Below are 16,231 nucleotides of genomic sequence, written 5' to 3' on the forward strand. Positions count from 1 at the left end.
AAATGTATTTAATATCTAATGCAGTATGGAATTTACACAATGTACAGTTACCATCTACCGATTTTAATGTTCTTAGTATTTCTTCTCTTCTCTTGTGGAAGTTCTAAACTAAACAAGATATGGAAACAAAATTTTCCACATACCTTAATGAAGTCCTCTAGTATCTCTGTAGGTGTGGTAGGTAATGTCACACTTTTCTGGGTGAATGGAAGACAACACTTTCCACAAAAATAGTGTGTTCCACTAATAATTTTATTTTTGAAGCACATTTTGCACCTTCTTGAGGGGAAATTGACTTTATTGGATGGTGGAAACTTCAAGTGAATATGCTCTTTTCTCTTGCCATCTAACTAAATGGTGATTCTTGGCCTGTGCCCTTTTTGGCAGTAAAATCGCAGGACGTTGACTTGGAGCTGATGAAGTAGATGAAGCTGAAATGTCGGAGAGAGGTGACTGTACTTGTATGTTGGGTTCACTTCCCTCCCCCCATTTGAGAATTCCCTGATGTTGCTTTAGATCTTTTGGTTCACCCCTTATTTAACCTATTGTTCCACATGCGGCAGTGTTCTGTTCCCGTAATTGTTTCGCGAGTCCAACGCTGTTGTAATAATTGTCCACCATAGACTGTATAACCCTGGCCAAGATAATTTTCAAGCAGCTGAAAAACTGTGCTTTGTAAATTCGCACAACTTGCATCATTTATATTGTCCCTACACGGCAGGGTTACACTTCAGAACGCGATTATACACACGCTTGTGCAATCACAAACCAACTACGCAAGTAGTTGGGCCAGCGCAAGGTGACCTTCAGAAACAAAACAAAAGAAGTGTATTGGGAGGGAAAATCGCTGTGGCCATGTAGTTTCTGGTGAGTAAAAGCAGCATTTTTATATTGTGGCTTTCGTTTAGCAGCCTTCATATCTACTATCAAAGGGTAGGAAGGGTCTACATATTCAATACTCTTAGTTTGTATACTGTCTTATAAAACTGGGACTAGTTTCGACCCCATATATATTGGGTCATCTTCAGCCACGCTCCAATTGGAAGACATAAGAATACATATAACCAATAATGATATTAACACTGATATGACACAATTTATATTCTTAATTTAAACCATACCTGACAACTTTACAAAACAAAAAATCAGGAGATTTTGATACGATAATCAGGAGATACAATTGGTCAAAACTGCTTATTCTACATGTCTTGCACAATACAGTACTATCATATATTTATAACACTTATTCTCTCAAAGCCCAACTGTTGCTATACGAGGCTACAAGGCTAAAAATTACACATCTCTATTCCCTCACAGGAAGTATAGGAGTGAGATGATCGGTCTCATAAGCCTACCGAAAATAGTATGAATTCATGCTCCACATGTGTGAATCAGTCATGCACTTACATGCAATTACTTAGCAAATGCATAGATTAATATATTATTGCATCAAACGCCAGTGCGATTATGCAAAGCGCAATGCTATTTGGAGCAAATAACTAGCTGATATACCCGTGCTTCGCTACGGATTTCCCAGAAAGATTGTCCTTATAGTTTTCCCAACTGAAGTAAACATAGGTCATTACAACGATGCCAGTATGAATGTGCGATTAAAAGCAATGCTGTCATATGAAATATTCGTTAAAATGAAAAATAGCACATTTTCTCACTTTTAGCGAAACGTACTATGGTTACAAATCATCACTCTCATTTTTGGTCTGTATTGAAAATAGCAATATTGTATTGAATAGGTTGAACAATAAATGTACTCCTTTTATAAACTAAGTGAGATTGAAGTACTATGGTGTCGATCTAACAGTTCAAAGTTTCAGAGCTAGAATGACCAGGCTGCAGACAGCCACGAACACTCCTGTGTAATTATTCCATTTAAGTGTGCACACTGCTCATTCCAATCACTGCCTCAGAGTAGGGATCGAATAGCTGGAATACTATAATGATCCAGTGTGTTATGTACCAGTAGTATCAGAGGAATGGTATGCTAAAGAAGAGAGAAATCTAACTCCCCTAGTTCCTTATTCCCCGACTTTACAAAAAATTCTGTTCACCCATTTTCTCGTACCTCGGCGCTGATATAGACTTGGCAAAGATTCCAAATTCATGAATATCTCTTTTATCATAGAGGGTGTGGTAAAAATGTACAAGTGATAAATGATAATAAATTTAATATAACTAGTTGTGTAGTATTTATCAACAGGGCCATTAATAACAAACATTTGAGAATAAAATTTTAGGCCTTCCCCTAAACTACCATTTCACTCAGCGTGATTGAAATTATTTATGGCCTAGATTGTAGAGACTTATTCCCCGACGTTATATACAGATTTTCATTAAATTCTCTTCAGCCGTTTTCTCGTGATGGGCGAGCGTGTGTACATACATACAGACCGAAATTACGGAAAATTAAAACGTCCATTCCCCCTTGTTACTATGGTCGCGACCAGTACGAAAATATAATTATTTTTAAATTCTGAGCAATGTACAGACAATACTATTATTTTATTTATATTGAGATAAAATTAGTCAGAATTGTCTCCAAATGGCTCCTAAAATCTCTAGAAAAGTCACTTGTCGTTATCATTGAAATTCTGTCACTAAATTACTAAGCAAGACTCAATATCTGATGACTAGTCTCTGGAATTGACCGAAGAGAACTGAATCGATTAGACTGATGTGAACGAAGACGAACATAGCACGAGATATAAAGGTTTTAATAAACATCGCACATTCGCACACTTTTCTTGCATTAATAAACGTAGATATTTCGTTTGAAAGTGGACAATGAGCGAAGGACTTCCGACCACTGGTGAAAAAAGCTGAAATTGCGGGATTTGAAAACAAACATTTGCAGTTCACCGAAAAATAGGCTAAAATCGGGAGAAATACTAGAATAATCGGGAGGCGGGAAAAATTGTCGAAAATCGGGAGTCTCCCGCATAAATCAGGAAAGTTGGTAGGTATATTTAAACCATTGATGAAGTCTGAATAACACATCTACATTTCAAACTAAATAACACATCAAAAAAGTTGTGGTTGATGGCGAACTATTTTGTCGTTTCTACAGTAGCTATTGTTTTTGAGTTGATCTGGGTTTGTGTTGTTGAAGAGAAGATTGTGTGAGACATTTGCGTCAGCAACATCTCACTGTCTAGAGCTTCGACACCACTAAATGGAACGGATTATGCATCAGGACAGAGGAGGACTTCGATACCCAAAAACTTCTTTTGTTGCTCTGATGAAGCATCTGCAGGAGTTTGTTGAAGCTGCTGTGCCCTACTCTCGGAAGTCCTTCAAATTTAAGACCGTAAAACACGATGACCTGCTACCTCTCCCCTTTCAGAATGTGTTCTGAAACAGTGTGAGGTCAAAGAATATCAGCAAACTGTTCGAGATATTATCCTAACCAAGTTCCTAAAACCTCTATTCACTGATATTGCATTAGCAAGAATACAAAATGTTAGCCCTCCGCTGTATCACTCCAAGCCTCCGGAGAGGCCAGGTGCGGGTCTTTGTCTTGTACACGGCCTATTAGGCGGCCTGCATGTCTGAAGAGGAGGGTCTTACCTAGGATGATTTCTAATACTGAATACGCCACACGCACCCAGTCCCCGAGCTGGAATCGAACCCGGGCCCCAATGGGCCAGCACATTGACAGTTTAGCCATGGAGCCGGGAATCGCGAAAATACAACTATACTATTAAACATACACTAATATTTTCATTTTCTTCGTACCTTTATGAGAAACGAAATCCAAACCGGAAGAATAAAGGCGTACCGGCATGTTTCACTCATTTTTCCGAGCTGGATGATGGGTTCTGCTTTTGACTTCCTTGTTACACAGATTCACAGCAGGGCGTTTTCTTTGTTGATACAGAAAAAGCATAAAAGTGGACAGTAACCAACTGAGCCTACATATGGTTATTTCTTGAGCTAGAAATGTTGAGTACGCGCTGCCCTTTCTCAACAAATATAATGCGAGTGAAAGCAAAACACAGTCTAAAAATGAAGAACTAAATGCAATTTATAACACCTAATGTTCCGTTAATGATTTAACCATTTTTTTGTACATATTTTTATATTTTAAAATTAAAATTATTGCTGGCAGATAATATTTAGATGATAAAAGTAATGCAACTTAATAATTAAGGAATTATTCTTTGGCAATTACCGTGAATGTGGGACGTAACTATAACAGCTCTTGATGGTCAGTGTATTAATATTTGGGAAAACATGGGCTATTCCTAAAAAAACAATACAAATGTTTGTGTGGAAGAAAGGTTCTGAAGGATAGTGCCAGAAGTGTCAAGGGGAAAAAAAAAAAAAAAAAAAAAAGCTACTGTATCTACGGCCATCTAGGGGTATTGAGGTACAGTCTATTATTATTACTGCACGTTTGTTGTCTCCATATTTGTATTAATAATAATTATTTGTTGGGTACATTGACGAGTAAAGACCTCAAACTTCGACCGCGTAGATCACACTTCAAACCTACTTCTCCTAAAAAGCATAGACCTGACATGCAATACATATGTTGTAACTTCTGCAACTTTTCCGGTATTTTGTATAGCTACCCATTCAAACTATCACGAAGATAATAATTTCTTAAATTAAATAACACGATACCCCTGTAAACTTCGATTTAAAAAGAAGTTTCATCGAATAAAAGTTAATAATCAAATTCCTATATTCCAGTAATATTGGTTATTCCACTGAAGCTGAAATTGTAGGATTCCAGCAAGATATGGCAGGTATCTTGGATTCAGGAGATCAAATGGACTGCATCGGGAATGACCTGTCTAAAACATTTGATAGGGTGGATCATGGGAGACTCGTGGCAAATATGAGTGCAATTGGACTAGACAAATGAGTGACTGAATGGGTGGCTATATTTCTAGAAAATAGATCTCAGAGAATTAAAGTAGGCAAAGCTTTATCTGACCCTGTAATATTTAAGAGGGGAATTTCTCAAGGCAGGATTATTGGGCCTTTATGTTTTCTTAGTCCCACTCCTTGGCTAGATGGTTGGCGTGCTGGCCTTTGGCCAAAGGGGTTCCGGGTTCGCTGGTCTTCATAATTCATTTCATCCTCATCAGGTCGTTTATGGGTGTCAAATAGAAGATCTGCACCTGTCGAGCCGAACTTGTCCTCGGACACTCTCGGCACTAAAAGCCATACGCCATTTCATTTATGTTTTCTTATATGTATATATATATATATATATATCGATATATGTAAAGAAGTGGAATAAGAGAGAAGGCTTTTTGCAGATTATGTTAATCTGCACAGAGTAATAAATAAGTTACAAGATTGTGAGCAACTGCAACATGACCTCCAAACAATGTTGTGAGATGGACAGTAGGCAATGGTATGACAAACAGGGTTAAAAGTCAGGTTGTGAGGTTCACAAATAGGAAAAGTCCTCTCGGTTTTAATTACTGCATTGATGGGGTGAAAATTCCTTTTGGGGATTATTGTAAGTATCTAGGTGTTAATATAAGGAAAGATCTTATTTGGGGTAGTGACGAAGGGGATTGTAAATAAAGGGTACATATCTCTGTACATGGTTATGAGGGTGTTTAGGGGTTGTAGTAAGGATGTAAAGGAGAGGGCATGTAAGTCTCTAGTAAGACTCGAACTAGAATATGGTTCCAGTGTATGGAACCCTCACCAGGAGTATTTGATTCAAGAAGTGGAAAAAAATCCAAAGAAAAGCAGTTCGATTTTTTCTGGGTGTTTCCGACAAGACAGTATCGTTACAAAAATGTTGCAAACTTTGGGCTGTGAAGACCTGGCAGAAAGGAGAGAGGACAAAGGACAGTACCGACATACATTTTATGACGTAAGGTCAAGGAAAACTTAAAATCAGATATCATCAAATCATAAAATTGAAGTTTCATTGTATTCCAGTTTTCAAAATTACAACAACACTGAATGGAAGACCGATGAGAAGCCTTTGACATAGGAAAAAATCCCACTTACTTTAATGTATCCAAACTGAATTGCTCTCTGCAATTTCATACCTTCCATTAAATGCTGATCCATGTAAAATATGAATAAGAATAAAAGATTACAACCTTGCCCAACTCCTGAAACAACTCTGCACTAAGAAGGCATTCTATCATATTCTCACTGCAGCTGAACTGTCGACACAAACGCCATATATATTTTTTTTTAAATGAAAAATATATATACTCACCACTCGAGTAGAATTTATTTTCCATGCATATCCATGTTTATCAAGAAGAGCACATAAATGTGTTATACTATCTTCGCAGTTTGTGGTAACAAAAAAGCGGGTCATTCTCCTCACAAGCTTTTGATAGGTATTCTGGAAAAAGAAAGAAAAATTTGTTTTAAAATGCCACCAAGCCTAACATATGAGACAGCTAATGCATTGAGGTTCTACAGTATATAAAACTAGAAAAGTTATGGATTTTCAGAACACTGTTTTCTTAGTCCCTATAATGACAAAGAATTTTTAAATTCCCACACTAATAGTATTCATTACATATGAGATTTACAATAGCTTAAGCAGTGGTAAGTTACCGCATTTTCGAGCATACCTGACCCCCCCCCCCCTTTTCCATGCTTTTATAGCCGCAAAAAGTAAGCAAGGTACAATATGCGATAGCCGCTAAATCTCATGCAGTGACTTCTGGGTACAGCCAAGTATTTTACACTATTCTTTGAATTAACAAATTAGGATTAGGATTGTATTCAGAGTCTTACTAGCTACCTTCGTTGGAAGGTAGTATTACTAAATTTAAAAAAATAGTGAACACATGACATAGGCCTACATATACTGTAGCTATGATCAGTTTAATTTACTCTTATATTAGGCCATTTGTTTCATCTCATGAACTCCTCGGATGAAGCTGATGTCAGGCATCCGGTTGTAAAAACTCTCAATGAAGATTCAGCTCACTTCATAATCCCATAGGGAGAAAAGGCATACGGTTTGGGCATAAATTTATCATATAAATCAATATTAATACAAAAGAAAGAAAAAGAACCTAATGTCCATTCAGTTCAGTAGCAGGCTAATCACACAGTAAACCTAATCACTGCTTTTAATCGAATTATTGTTGCCTTGTGCTATCAACTTCCCTGCCACCAGCGTTGTAGTAATCCGAAATGACAACTTCACTGTCATTGACAACATTCGAGATCTCAGTCTTTTTGAAACTTTTAAAAATAGTTTTGTTCCCGATTACAGGATCCAAACAGCAAGAATCTTTTCGCAAAGAGTTTCTAGAGATGGTTTCTGTATTTTCCCAGTTGGTGTATATGCAGTAGAAACCACCCCTTCCAAATAAAGCAGTACTGTAAAAGAGTTGCCAACCCACCAGCTGATTGCTAACAAACAGGATTGTTTTGCTGAGGTGAATAGCTCACAGAGGGTAGAGATCTGGCTATCCAAGATTAAACGGGCAGATTTGGCCAGGCTCTGCCCAGGTATTCGTAGGGCTCAAATATCCCAATACCTAATTGGGAGTAAACCCAACCCAATAACATTGTTAGAGTAGTTTGCTGAGCAGTTAAGGAAACATGCTTGCATAAGCATAAGAGAAGTTTTAAGGGAAATAGAAAGATACAGGAAAACCCATGGAGAAAAACATACCTGACCACTAGTCGATGACTGAGTGGGGTTCAACTGCGTGCTTAACAACAGATCTTCCAGATGGGCTGGCTGCGAGAAACAGAACGGGAACTCTTCTAATTGAGACTGAGATGGAATTTTGGGCTCCTCCAGACGAGGCTCTGGCTGAGAGTGACTTAGGCGAGATACAGCACATCCGTCTAAAATGCCAGATGGTGGAGACAGATCACCACCAGAGCAGATTCTCTTACTATTTGGTGTCGAACACACATCACCACTTCTTGCACCTTAAAATTAACATTTCATTAAAATTTCATTCAAACTAAAACAGCATACAATAGCAAATATTTTACATCAGCACACAAAATGACATGTGTTTCTAAAATTACAGGATCCTCCTAATCCACATTTTGTAAGCAGAAGGACTGTTATACTAAGACAATCATATTAAGGCTTCTAAGTCTTATTAAATGAAAATAGTGGAACAAAAATAATACCATAAAGAATCACAAATAGAAAGGCATTAAATACAGCATTTTCTTGCATAATTAACGCAACCCAATATTTTAGGATCCAAAGTGGAGAAAAAGATATGTTCACGTATTGGACATCCATCACGCAGCTCCGGATGCGTTAAAAAAGTCAACTACTCAGGTAGCAACCTTCCTATCTCAAAACCAGGCAATGTGCTGTTATCAGCCGCTAGGAAATACCACTGCACTAGTTAAGAGAGAATCCACCCAGAAGTGATTCATGACTATTCCAGTCTGGTAGAAACGGTTTTTTTAAAGAGTGTTTCAGGCGCAGGACTAGCATTTTATGTCCTCTCAAAAGGGTTTTTTAGTCCCAAGTGAGCAAGAACTTGAGTAATACTGCATCACATAAACTCGCAGCAATCAGTTACGCCGAAACAAACGGGAATAGGGCAGGAAGTATTCAGTGTCTGAATGCAACAACATGCGCTAGCGCGGTAACAGAAGTGACCAGGAAGTCTCTCACGGCATTTCGCAAAGGAAAAAACAGGGCAAGTTTCTGAAAGTATGAGAGAAACTGTTTAAATATATGATTTCGTCAAGCAACATTGGATATACCGCTTCTCACGAAATGCTGTATTTTTAAAGGACGAGAAATAGCTGCTGCACAGTGTCTCGGCTTTGAAGGTTAGCCGAGGCTTGACAATTAATTTTATGAAGAGAAATGGACTCTCTCTCTTTGACGAAGAACATTATGCCACAAATGCCAAATAATTTCAACCAAAAAGGAATGGAATTTCATCGCTTTGCGATTCAGAAGCATAAAGTGAAGGAATATTTGCTCTCCCGTATTGGAACCACAGATCAGACAACAATCAGTTTCCAAATGTCACAAAGTCGAACAATTGACAAAGGACATTGAGTGTTATCGCACGAGAAACAGGAAGCGAAAAAGAATGATGTACTGCAATGCTTGCTGTAACAGGTGGTGGCAGAAAGCTTGCACGAAACACAATACCTCAAGTAAAATTTCCGAGAGGGATCCAGGTTCATATCCAAGAAAAGGGGCGAATGGACATGTCACTTGTACGAGATTGGGTATGAACGGTCTGGGGAAATATAACAGAGGTCCCCCCCTTCTCATGTTAGACAGTTTTCTTTTTTGCTGGTACGTCATTATTATGTAATTACATGAATTATACTTTTTCCTTTTCTTCCCCCATGGCACTACAGCCCTTGAAGGGCCTTTGCCCACCAAGCGACGGCTGCTCAGCTAGAAGGCCTGCAGCTTACGAGGTGTCGTGTGGTCAGCACGACTAATCCTCTCGGCCGTTATTCTTGGCTTTTTAGACCGGGGCCGCCATCTCACTGTCAGGTAGCTCCCGAACCAGCCCTCAGGTCTAGGTAAAAATCCCAGACCTGGCCGGGAATCAAATCCAGGACCTCCGGGTAAGAAGCAGGCACGCTACCCCTAGACCACGGGGCTGGCGAATTATACTTTTACTTTTTCTTGCGACTTGCTTTACGTTGCACCGACACAGATAGGTCTTATGGCGACGATGGGACGGGTACGGCTAGCAGTGGGAAGGAAGCGGCCGTGGCTTTAATTAAGGTACAGCCCCAGGATTTGCCTGGTGTGAAAATGGGAAATAACTGAAAACCATCTTCAGGGCTGCCGAAAGTGGGGTTCGAACCTACTATCTCCCGAATACTGGATACTGGCCATACTTAAGCGACTGCAGCTATCGAGCTCTGTGATACTTTTACTAGTATATGCTTATTTCAGGTTGTCTTGTCAGCTTCATAACAGAAAGAATATTTTCCAGTGTCGGTACCTCAAACCCACGTGTCCAACTTACATGATATACCCTATTTGACTTTTCAGAAAAAAATCTCACAGAATTTTATGCCAAATGACGCTTAACCACAAATGTGTTGAACCAATTGCATGAACCTATATTATATTTAACGAATCTTTTAAATGTAAATGAATTGTAACTTTTTAAATAACGTACCTGAATTCCTCGAATAATTTTCGCATCCGAAGTCTTTTCGCAAAGTAAGTGTGTTAATTACATGAGAAAATATGGAGTTTCACTCTTGGTTAATGATACTGCAGTTTGATGCATAGTGATCAGCGTTTACTTGTTGACACAAACTACAAAGAAATGGCATGAAACAGAGGTTGAATAAACCACCACCTGTATGCATCTCAACACCGAAGAACTCAGTAAGTGTTAATGCCTGCCCTTCTCATGAAGCATGGAAACAAAAGCGAGCTTGATGGAGGCTGAGAAGATAGAGATGGAGATGCAGAAGAACTGGGACCGATAGGAGAAAGCCTATATACATGAAGATGGCAGTGTATGAAAATGTGGATAGTGAGAGTAGAGAGCTTCAACACCACCCATCTCGAGATATTCCCTCCTTTCCTGGTCCTGTCAGCAGCAAAACCCACTTCCTGCAAATTTCCATCCTCCCTCCTGTAACACTTCCGTTATTCATCTAATATCTTACATAACTCTACCTCGGACACCAAATCTCAATGTTTTTTTTCAAAATCAGGAGTTAACAGATTTAAATGCAACTACTGCAATTCCTCACATAAGCCAAACCGGACATAACTTTAATATTAGATATTTAGAACATGTTAACGCTTTAAAATACACTAGATTCTCTGCTGTAGGACAGCATATACATGATTCTAAACACACTTTCACTAACATAAAACAAGACATACAAATAATTTAAATAATAAATGATGGCCCTCTTTTTTCCTCAACCGAAAATTGTTTCATTCATCTTGAACAATACATCAATCCCAATTTTAACAACATTTCAGAAAAACCAAATATTCTTTTCGACTTTCTCATTTTCATTAAAAAAACCCCAGTTTTTTCTTTAAACCCAAATACAATTTTCCACGCTTTACATAGTTCCTATCCATGTCTTTTGCCCCAATTACTTCAACCACCTGACTCACTCCCCTTTCCTCCTTTCTTGCATATCTACTATCTTCTGCCCCCACCTCCTATTTCTTACTCTTTTAAATCTTATACCTCACTATATTTCATAAAATCTTCACTCTTTACTAAGTAAAATGATATATTTTCTCATGCCCTTTTACTCCTATCCACCTCAAACAGATGTTTACTTTTCATAAGTGTCCCTTATCTACGCATTGAACTGGGAACTATTCTAAAAAAACTACCCATCCACCTTCATTTTGGGCCCTCACTTTCAAATTTAAACTCGTGCCTTGCGTCCGCCAACTTTGATTACTTCAATCACGAACTCAATTTTTTTAATATTCAAGAAATAGCGTACTGTGCATACACGTTTTCATTTGTTTCCGGTATTGCGCTTTTTACCATTTTTCTATTCACTATTGTTTTTTCACGTCAACTGTTCTAAAAATCTTCAAGATCATAAATACGTATTCAATTATATTGAATTGTATTATAAATATATATAGATACATTTTTGTGAACTAAGCAAATACTTTATCGTTAATCTATCCTGCCCGCAGATAAAGGCAATGCTACGGTGTTAATGACACGCACAGACTACACTCGGAAAATAGAACAATTACTCACCGATTCTACATACAGAAAAATAAGGAACCCTACCAACTGCATTAAGAACAAACTCCACACACTAGTAAAAAATTCTAGTATCCCAGCCGAAATACAGAAGAAGCTGATATCCTCGGACCCGATAACTCCTAAATTGCATGGCCTTCCTAAAATCCATAAAGAAGGCATACCTCTGCGACCTATTGTGAGCGCTACAGGATCTCCCACGCACGATATCGCCCGTTACGTAGCTGGACTACTTCAGCCACATACAGGACACACTGAAACATACGTGAAGGACTCCCGACATTTCATCCAGCTCCTTAAGGAGCAATCAATTGAAAGTACGGACTTATTAGTAAGTTTTGACGTCATGTCACTTTTCACCAAGGTGCCGCTAACAGAAGTATTTCCGCTATTAGACCAGAAACTTCCAGAAGACCTGTCAACACTAGCTAAAGAATGCCTTAGCGCCACTTATTTCTATTTCAACAGGGAGCTCTACGAACAGACAGAAGGGGCCGCGATGGGGTCGCCACTCTCTCCAATAATAGCAAACATGTATATGGAACACTTCGAACAGAAAGCCTTAGCCACATTTGCCCTGAAACCGAAATGTTTTCTCAGTTTTGTGGACGACACATTCGTAATCTGGCCTCACGGGAGTAATAACCTACAGCTATTTCTCGACCATCTCAACTCCATACACGTAAATATCCAGTTCACCATGGAAATAGAAGTAGACGGAAAACTACCGTTCCTGGATGTGCTAGTAATACGCAACTCCAATGGGATGCTGAGTCACGCAGTATATAGGAAACCCACCCGGACAGACAGGTACCTACACGCCTCGTCTCATCATCACCCATCACAAAAGCAGGCTGTCCTAACATCACTGGTGAACAGGGCCATAGCGATATCTGACGCAGAGCACCTCGAGGAAGAAAAAGTACACCTCACAAGAACTCTCAGAAAAAATGGCTACTCGCTCAATTAACATCCGACGAGTCCTTAAAAAATCAGAAGAGAACAAAGAAAAGGCCGCCGCAGGAGAAAACAACGGGAAAGAAGAACTGACCCGCCCGAAAACAGCGATACTGCCATACATTAAAAACACTACAGACAGGATCGGCAAGATACTGGACAAATACAACATAAAAACTATCTATAAACCTCACCGGAAGCTAGCCCGTTATCTACCACCAGTAAAAGTCACAATAGAATTACAGGCCCCTGGAGTATATCATATTGAATGTAACTGTGGAGCTTGTTAAGTAGGTGAGACAAAAGAACATATCCGTCACACCAAGAACCAAAACACAAATATTTCAGCGGCAGCCAAGCATTCCTACGAAACTAGGCACGGAATATCATTTGACAATACCAAGATCCTAGCAGCTATCCCTTGGAATCTGGAAAGGAAAATCCGCGAGGCTATCGAAATCAAGAAACATCCGAACAACATGAATTTAGAAGGATATAAAATTAGTAATTCTTGGATGCCTATCATTCATAGTTAAAGACATACAGACCACAACATAAACACACGGGCAGCAAACCCATTACATAACAGCGCGGGCAAGCCCCCACTACCTGGCTGTGACACACACTTTCCAAGATCAGCGCCACTCTAGTAGTGTAATTTCTGCCTGGGAGACTGATTACCTCGGATCAAGTAGGGGTATTTCATTCGCCTTGACAAAGAATACTGCAATGTATTTGAAACGCCGGCAAACTGTACGTGATGTGCAGCCAAGTACAACACGGTTCAACCCGGAAATTAAATTAAATCATTTAACATATAGTTTATAACTGAAACAAGTGAAAAAAATTAACAAAAAACTACGAAGGATAAGACTGCCAGACCGAGCTAGGATCTAACCTGCCAAGTTAGGTCATAAGACCAGTGCCTCCCATTTAGTCTGGCTCACAATTATAATCAACACAAACACTAATATTAACAGTAAACCCTGTCTTCAGCAAAACGGAACGGGACTCGCGCAAGATAGGATTCCGGTTAACGGAGATAGGCCTATACTAAAATAATTAAACCATGATCACGCCGAGATTCAGTGTTGTGTTTACGTACTGTTTATCTGTTACAACTGAATTACGGTACAAGCAAAACTTATAATGAACAGAAAAAAATTCGCTGCACACAATTCATTTATTTTTCCTACAGTGAAGGAGTGCTTTCTGCAGACACTGCTGCTCAGCCACTGGACATTCCACGCAGTAGCAGCACTACGATGCCCCTCCCCCATAATAATCGAAAATGGGCCCCTTGTTCCCTGATAAGGAAAGTTAAAAATTTATTTCGTAGTAGAAGGTTGTATATTATTGCAATGAACAGCAACGACGATGATAATATTACACAATTTAGTTTTCAAATTTGAAGGAATTAAAGTAATACACTTATATTGTATGAACACACACACACACACACACACACACACACACACACACACACACACACACACACACACACACACAAAGAAATGGATATTCCAATTATAGTAACAAAACACGCTGGCCATCACAATATTAAGAAATAATCTCATTCCAAGGAACAAATAATTTACCATTATTTACAATTCAACCATCCATTATAGGCCTACTGAGCTACACTGACTGTCGAAAGTTATTAACAGACTCAAAACTTCAGTATTAAGAGTCTAAGGAGGATGTCTTTGTTATCGGATCTTCGCTCGGTACCAGCTTCTCAGAACTGGGTAATTACTTCAAAAGCCTTGCTGATTGTTGCGAGTGGCAGCAACGGATGGTTATTATTGGAACAAGATGGGAAACCCACATCCTTTCAGAAATAACTATCGTAATCCCATCGACGAAAAGAGGTTCTGCACTACGATGGCGTAAGTTTGGAATAACCCTCTGTAATACAAATAATACCGTGTTGTGTGCTGTAGCTTTATCAATATGTAAAATCACTCTTCAGTTACTGAATTAAGAAACAGTCAGGGACTCCTCACAAGCCATGGCCCCCCGTCCCATGACGTCATCGCCGCCAGTGTTTCCACGAACACTTCATCCTCAGAAACCATACCAAGCATATGAGAATCATTTCACCGAAGGGCAAATTCTGTAGTCCACTTAAACTCGTTGACAGCATCTTGGTAAGTCTTTAACATACACTCTTCTTCTAACTTGGTGCCATATACAGTAGAACCTCGATAATTCAAAATGCCACCTAATTCGAAGAATCTCTCGTACCCAGAAACACGAGGTACGGTTCTGCATGTCATTTAAATTGTTTAATTTCGAAATACGGATAATTCGAAGAACTACGTTGGTCCCAGTATAGAAATTCAGACTTAATTCAAAATTGTCCTTCATTTTGTTAAAAGTAATATTTTATGGCATAATCTGAATAAAAAATTCTCCGTGTTACGATAGAACGAGTCTTCGGGAATGTGCAGGTGTATCTTACCACACTTTGACTTTGGTGTGTCTACAGGGTGCTTCCATTTTGCAGGGTAATAGCAAAATCATAGGTCTTTTGTATTCTTGTAGTTACTAATTTTACTTAAAGTTTTAGAGTGAAGTTATAAACTTCGAAGTTTTAGTTTATTGTTACGGTATTTTAGTTTAGGGCACACAAGTTCCTTTTTTTGTGTTGCGAGATGGCTAAGCGTCTGTATTCTTCCAAGAAACTCAGCGAGAAAGTGAAAATTATAAGGGAGGTTGACAAAGGACAAAAACTGAAATAGCTAAAGACATTGGAATACCCGTGTCCACGCTTTCAACATTTTAAAAAATCGTGAGAGCATAGAAGCTCAGGAAATGCAGGATGTAAATACAGCAAAGCGAATGCGTATTCAAGGAGCTAAACACTCGATTTGGAAGCATAATTGATGGAGTGGTTTTGGCACGTTCGGGTGAACAATATCACTGTTGATGGCGAGATTATTAAGGGGTAGGCAAATGAACTGGCGCTGAAGATGGGACTTGAGTTTCAGTGTTCAAACGGTGGATTCAGCATTTTAAGGAACGGCCGATTATAATGTGGCAGGCAGTGTGGGGCGAAACAGAATCAGTGAACACTAGCAATGGAGACATTTGGCGAGAAAGCGTGGCTCACAATTCGTATGCACCGAACAATATCTTCAATGCCGATGAGACTGCATCGTTTTCAAATGTCGAGCCCACACGGACTTATGGTTTTAAGGGACAGAAGTGCCATGGCGGGAAATCTCACAAGGACAGGGTCACAGTCCTGTGTTGCAATGGGGACGGAAGTGAGAGACTTCCTCCCCTCTTCATAGGCAAGTTTGAGAAGCCAGGTTTTAAGGACATCAGGAATTTTCCGTGCAAATACAAGTCATCTAAAAATTCCTAGATGACAGGCAGATTTTTGAGGAGTTGCTGGTATGCTTTGAGCGCAAAATGGCATGTCAAGACAGAAAAATACTTCTGTTGGATCAGTGCGCTGCACACAAACATAATTTAATTTTAAAACATGTACAGCTTTTTCTGCCGGCCAACACTACAAGCTACTCGCAGCCCCTAGATCAAGGTATAATTTATCTGTGAAACGTGCCTACAGA

The 16,231-nt window shown here is 39.2% G+C and overlaps 1 protein-coding gene across 5 annotated transcripts in view; it reads right to left on the minus strand.

Moving 5' to 3' along the window:
* The window catches only part of grp (serine/threonine-protein kinase grp), a 120,262-nt gene that overhangs the window by 12,227 nt on the left and 91,804 nt on the right, over positions 1-16,231 (minus strand). For all 5 annotated transcript variants that reach the window (XM_067153785.2, XM_067153782.2, XM_067153783.2 and 2 more), the window contains 2 exons: positions 7,640-7,905; positions 6,215-6,346 (listed from right to left, as the gene is read on the minus strand). In XM_067153785.2, coding sequence (XP_067009886.2) covers positions 6,215-6,346; positions 7,640-7,905 — 398 coding nt within the window. The remainder of the gene's footprint in view (positions 1-6,214; positions 6,347-7,639; positions 7,906-16,231) is intronic.

The sequence above is a fragment of the Anabrus simplex genome, chromosome 9 (assembly GCF_040414725.1).
Source record: "Anabrus simplex isolate iqAnaSimp1 chromosome 9, ASM4041472v1, whole genome shotgun sequence".
Taxonomy (NCBI): Eukaryota; Metazoa; Arthropoda; class Insecta; order Orthoptera; family Tettigoniidae; genus Anabrus; species Anabrus simplex.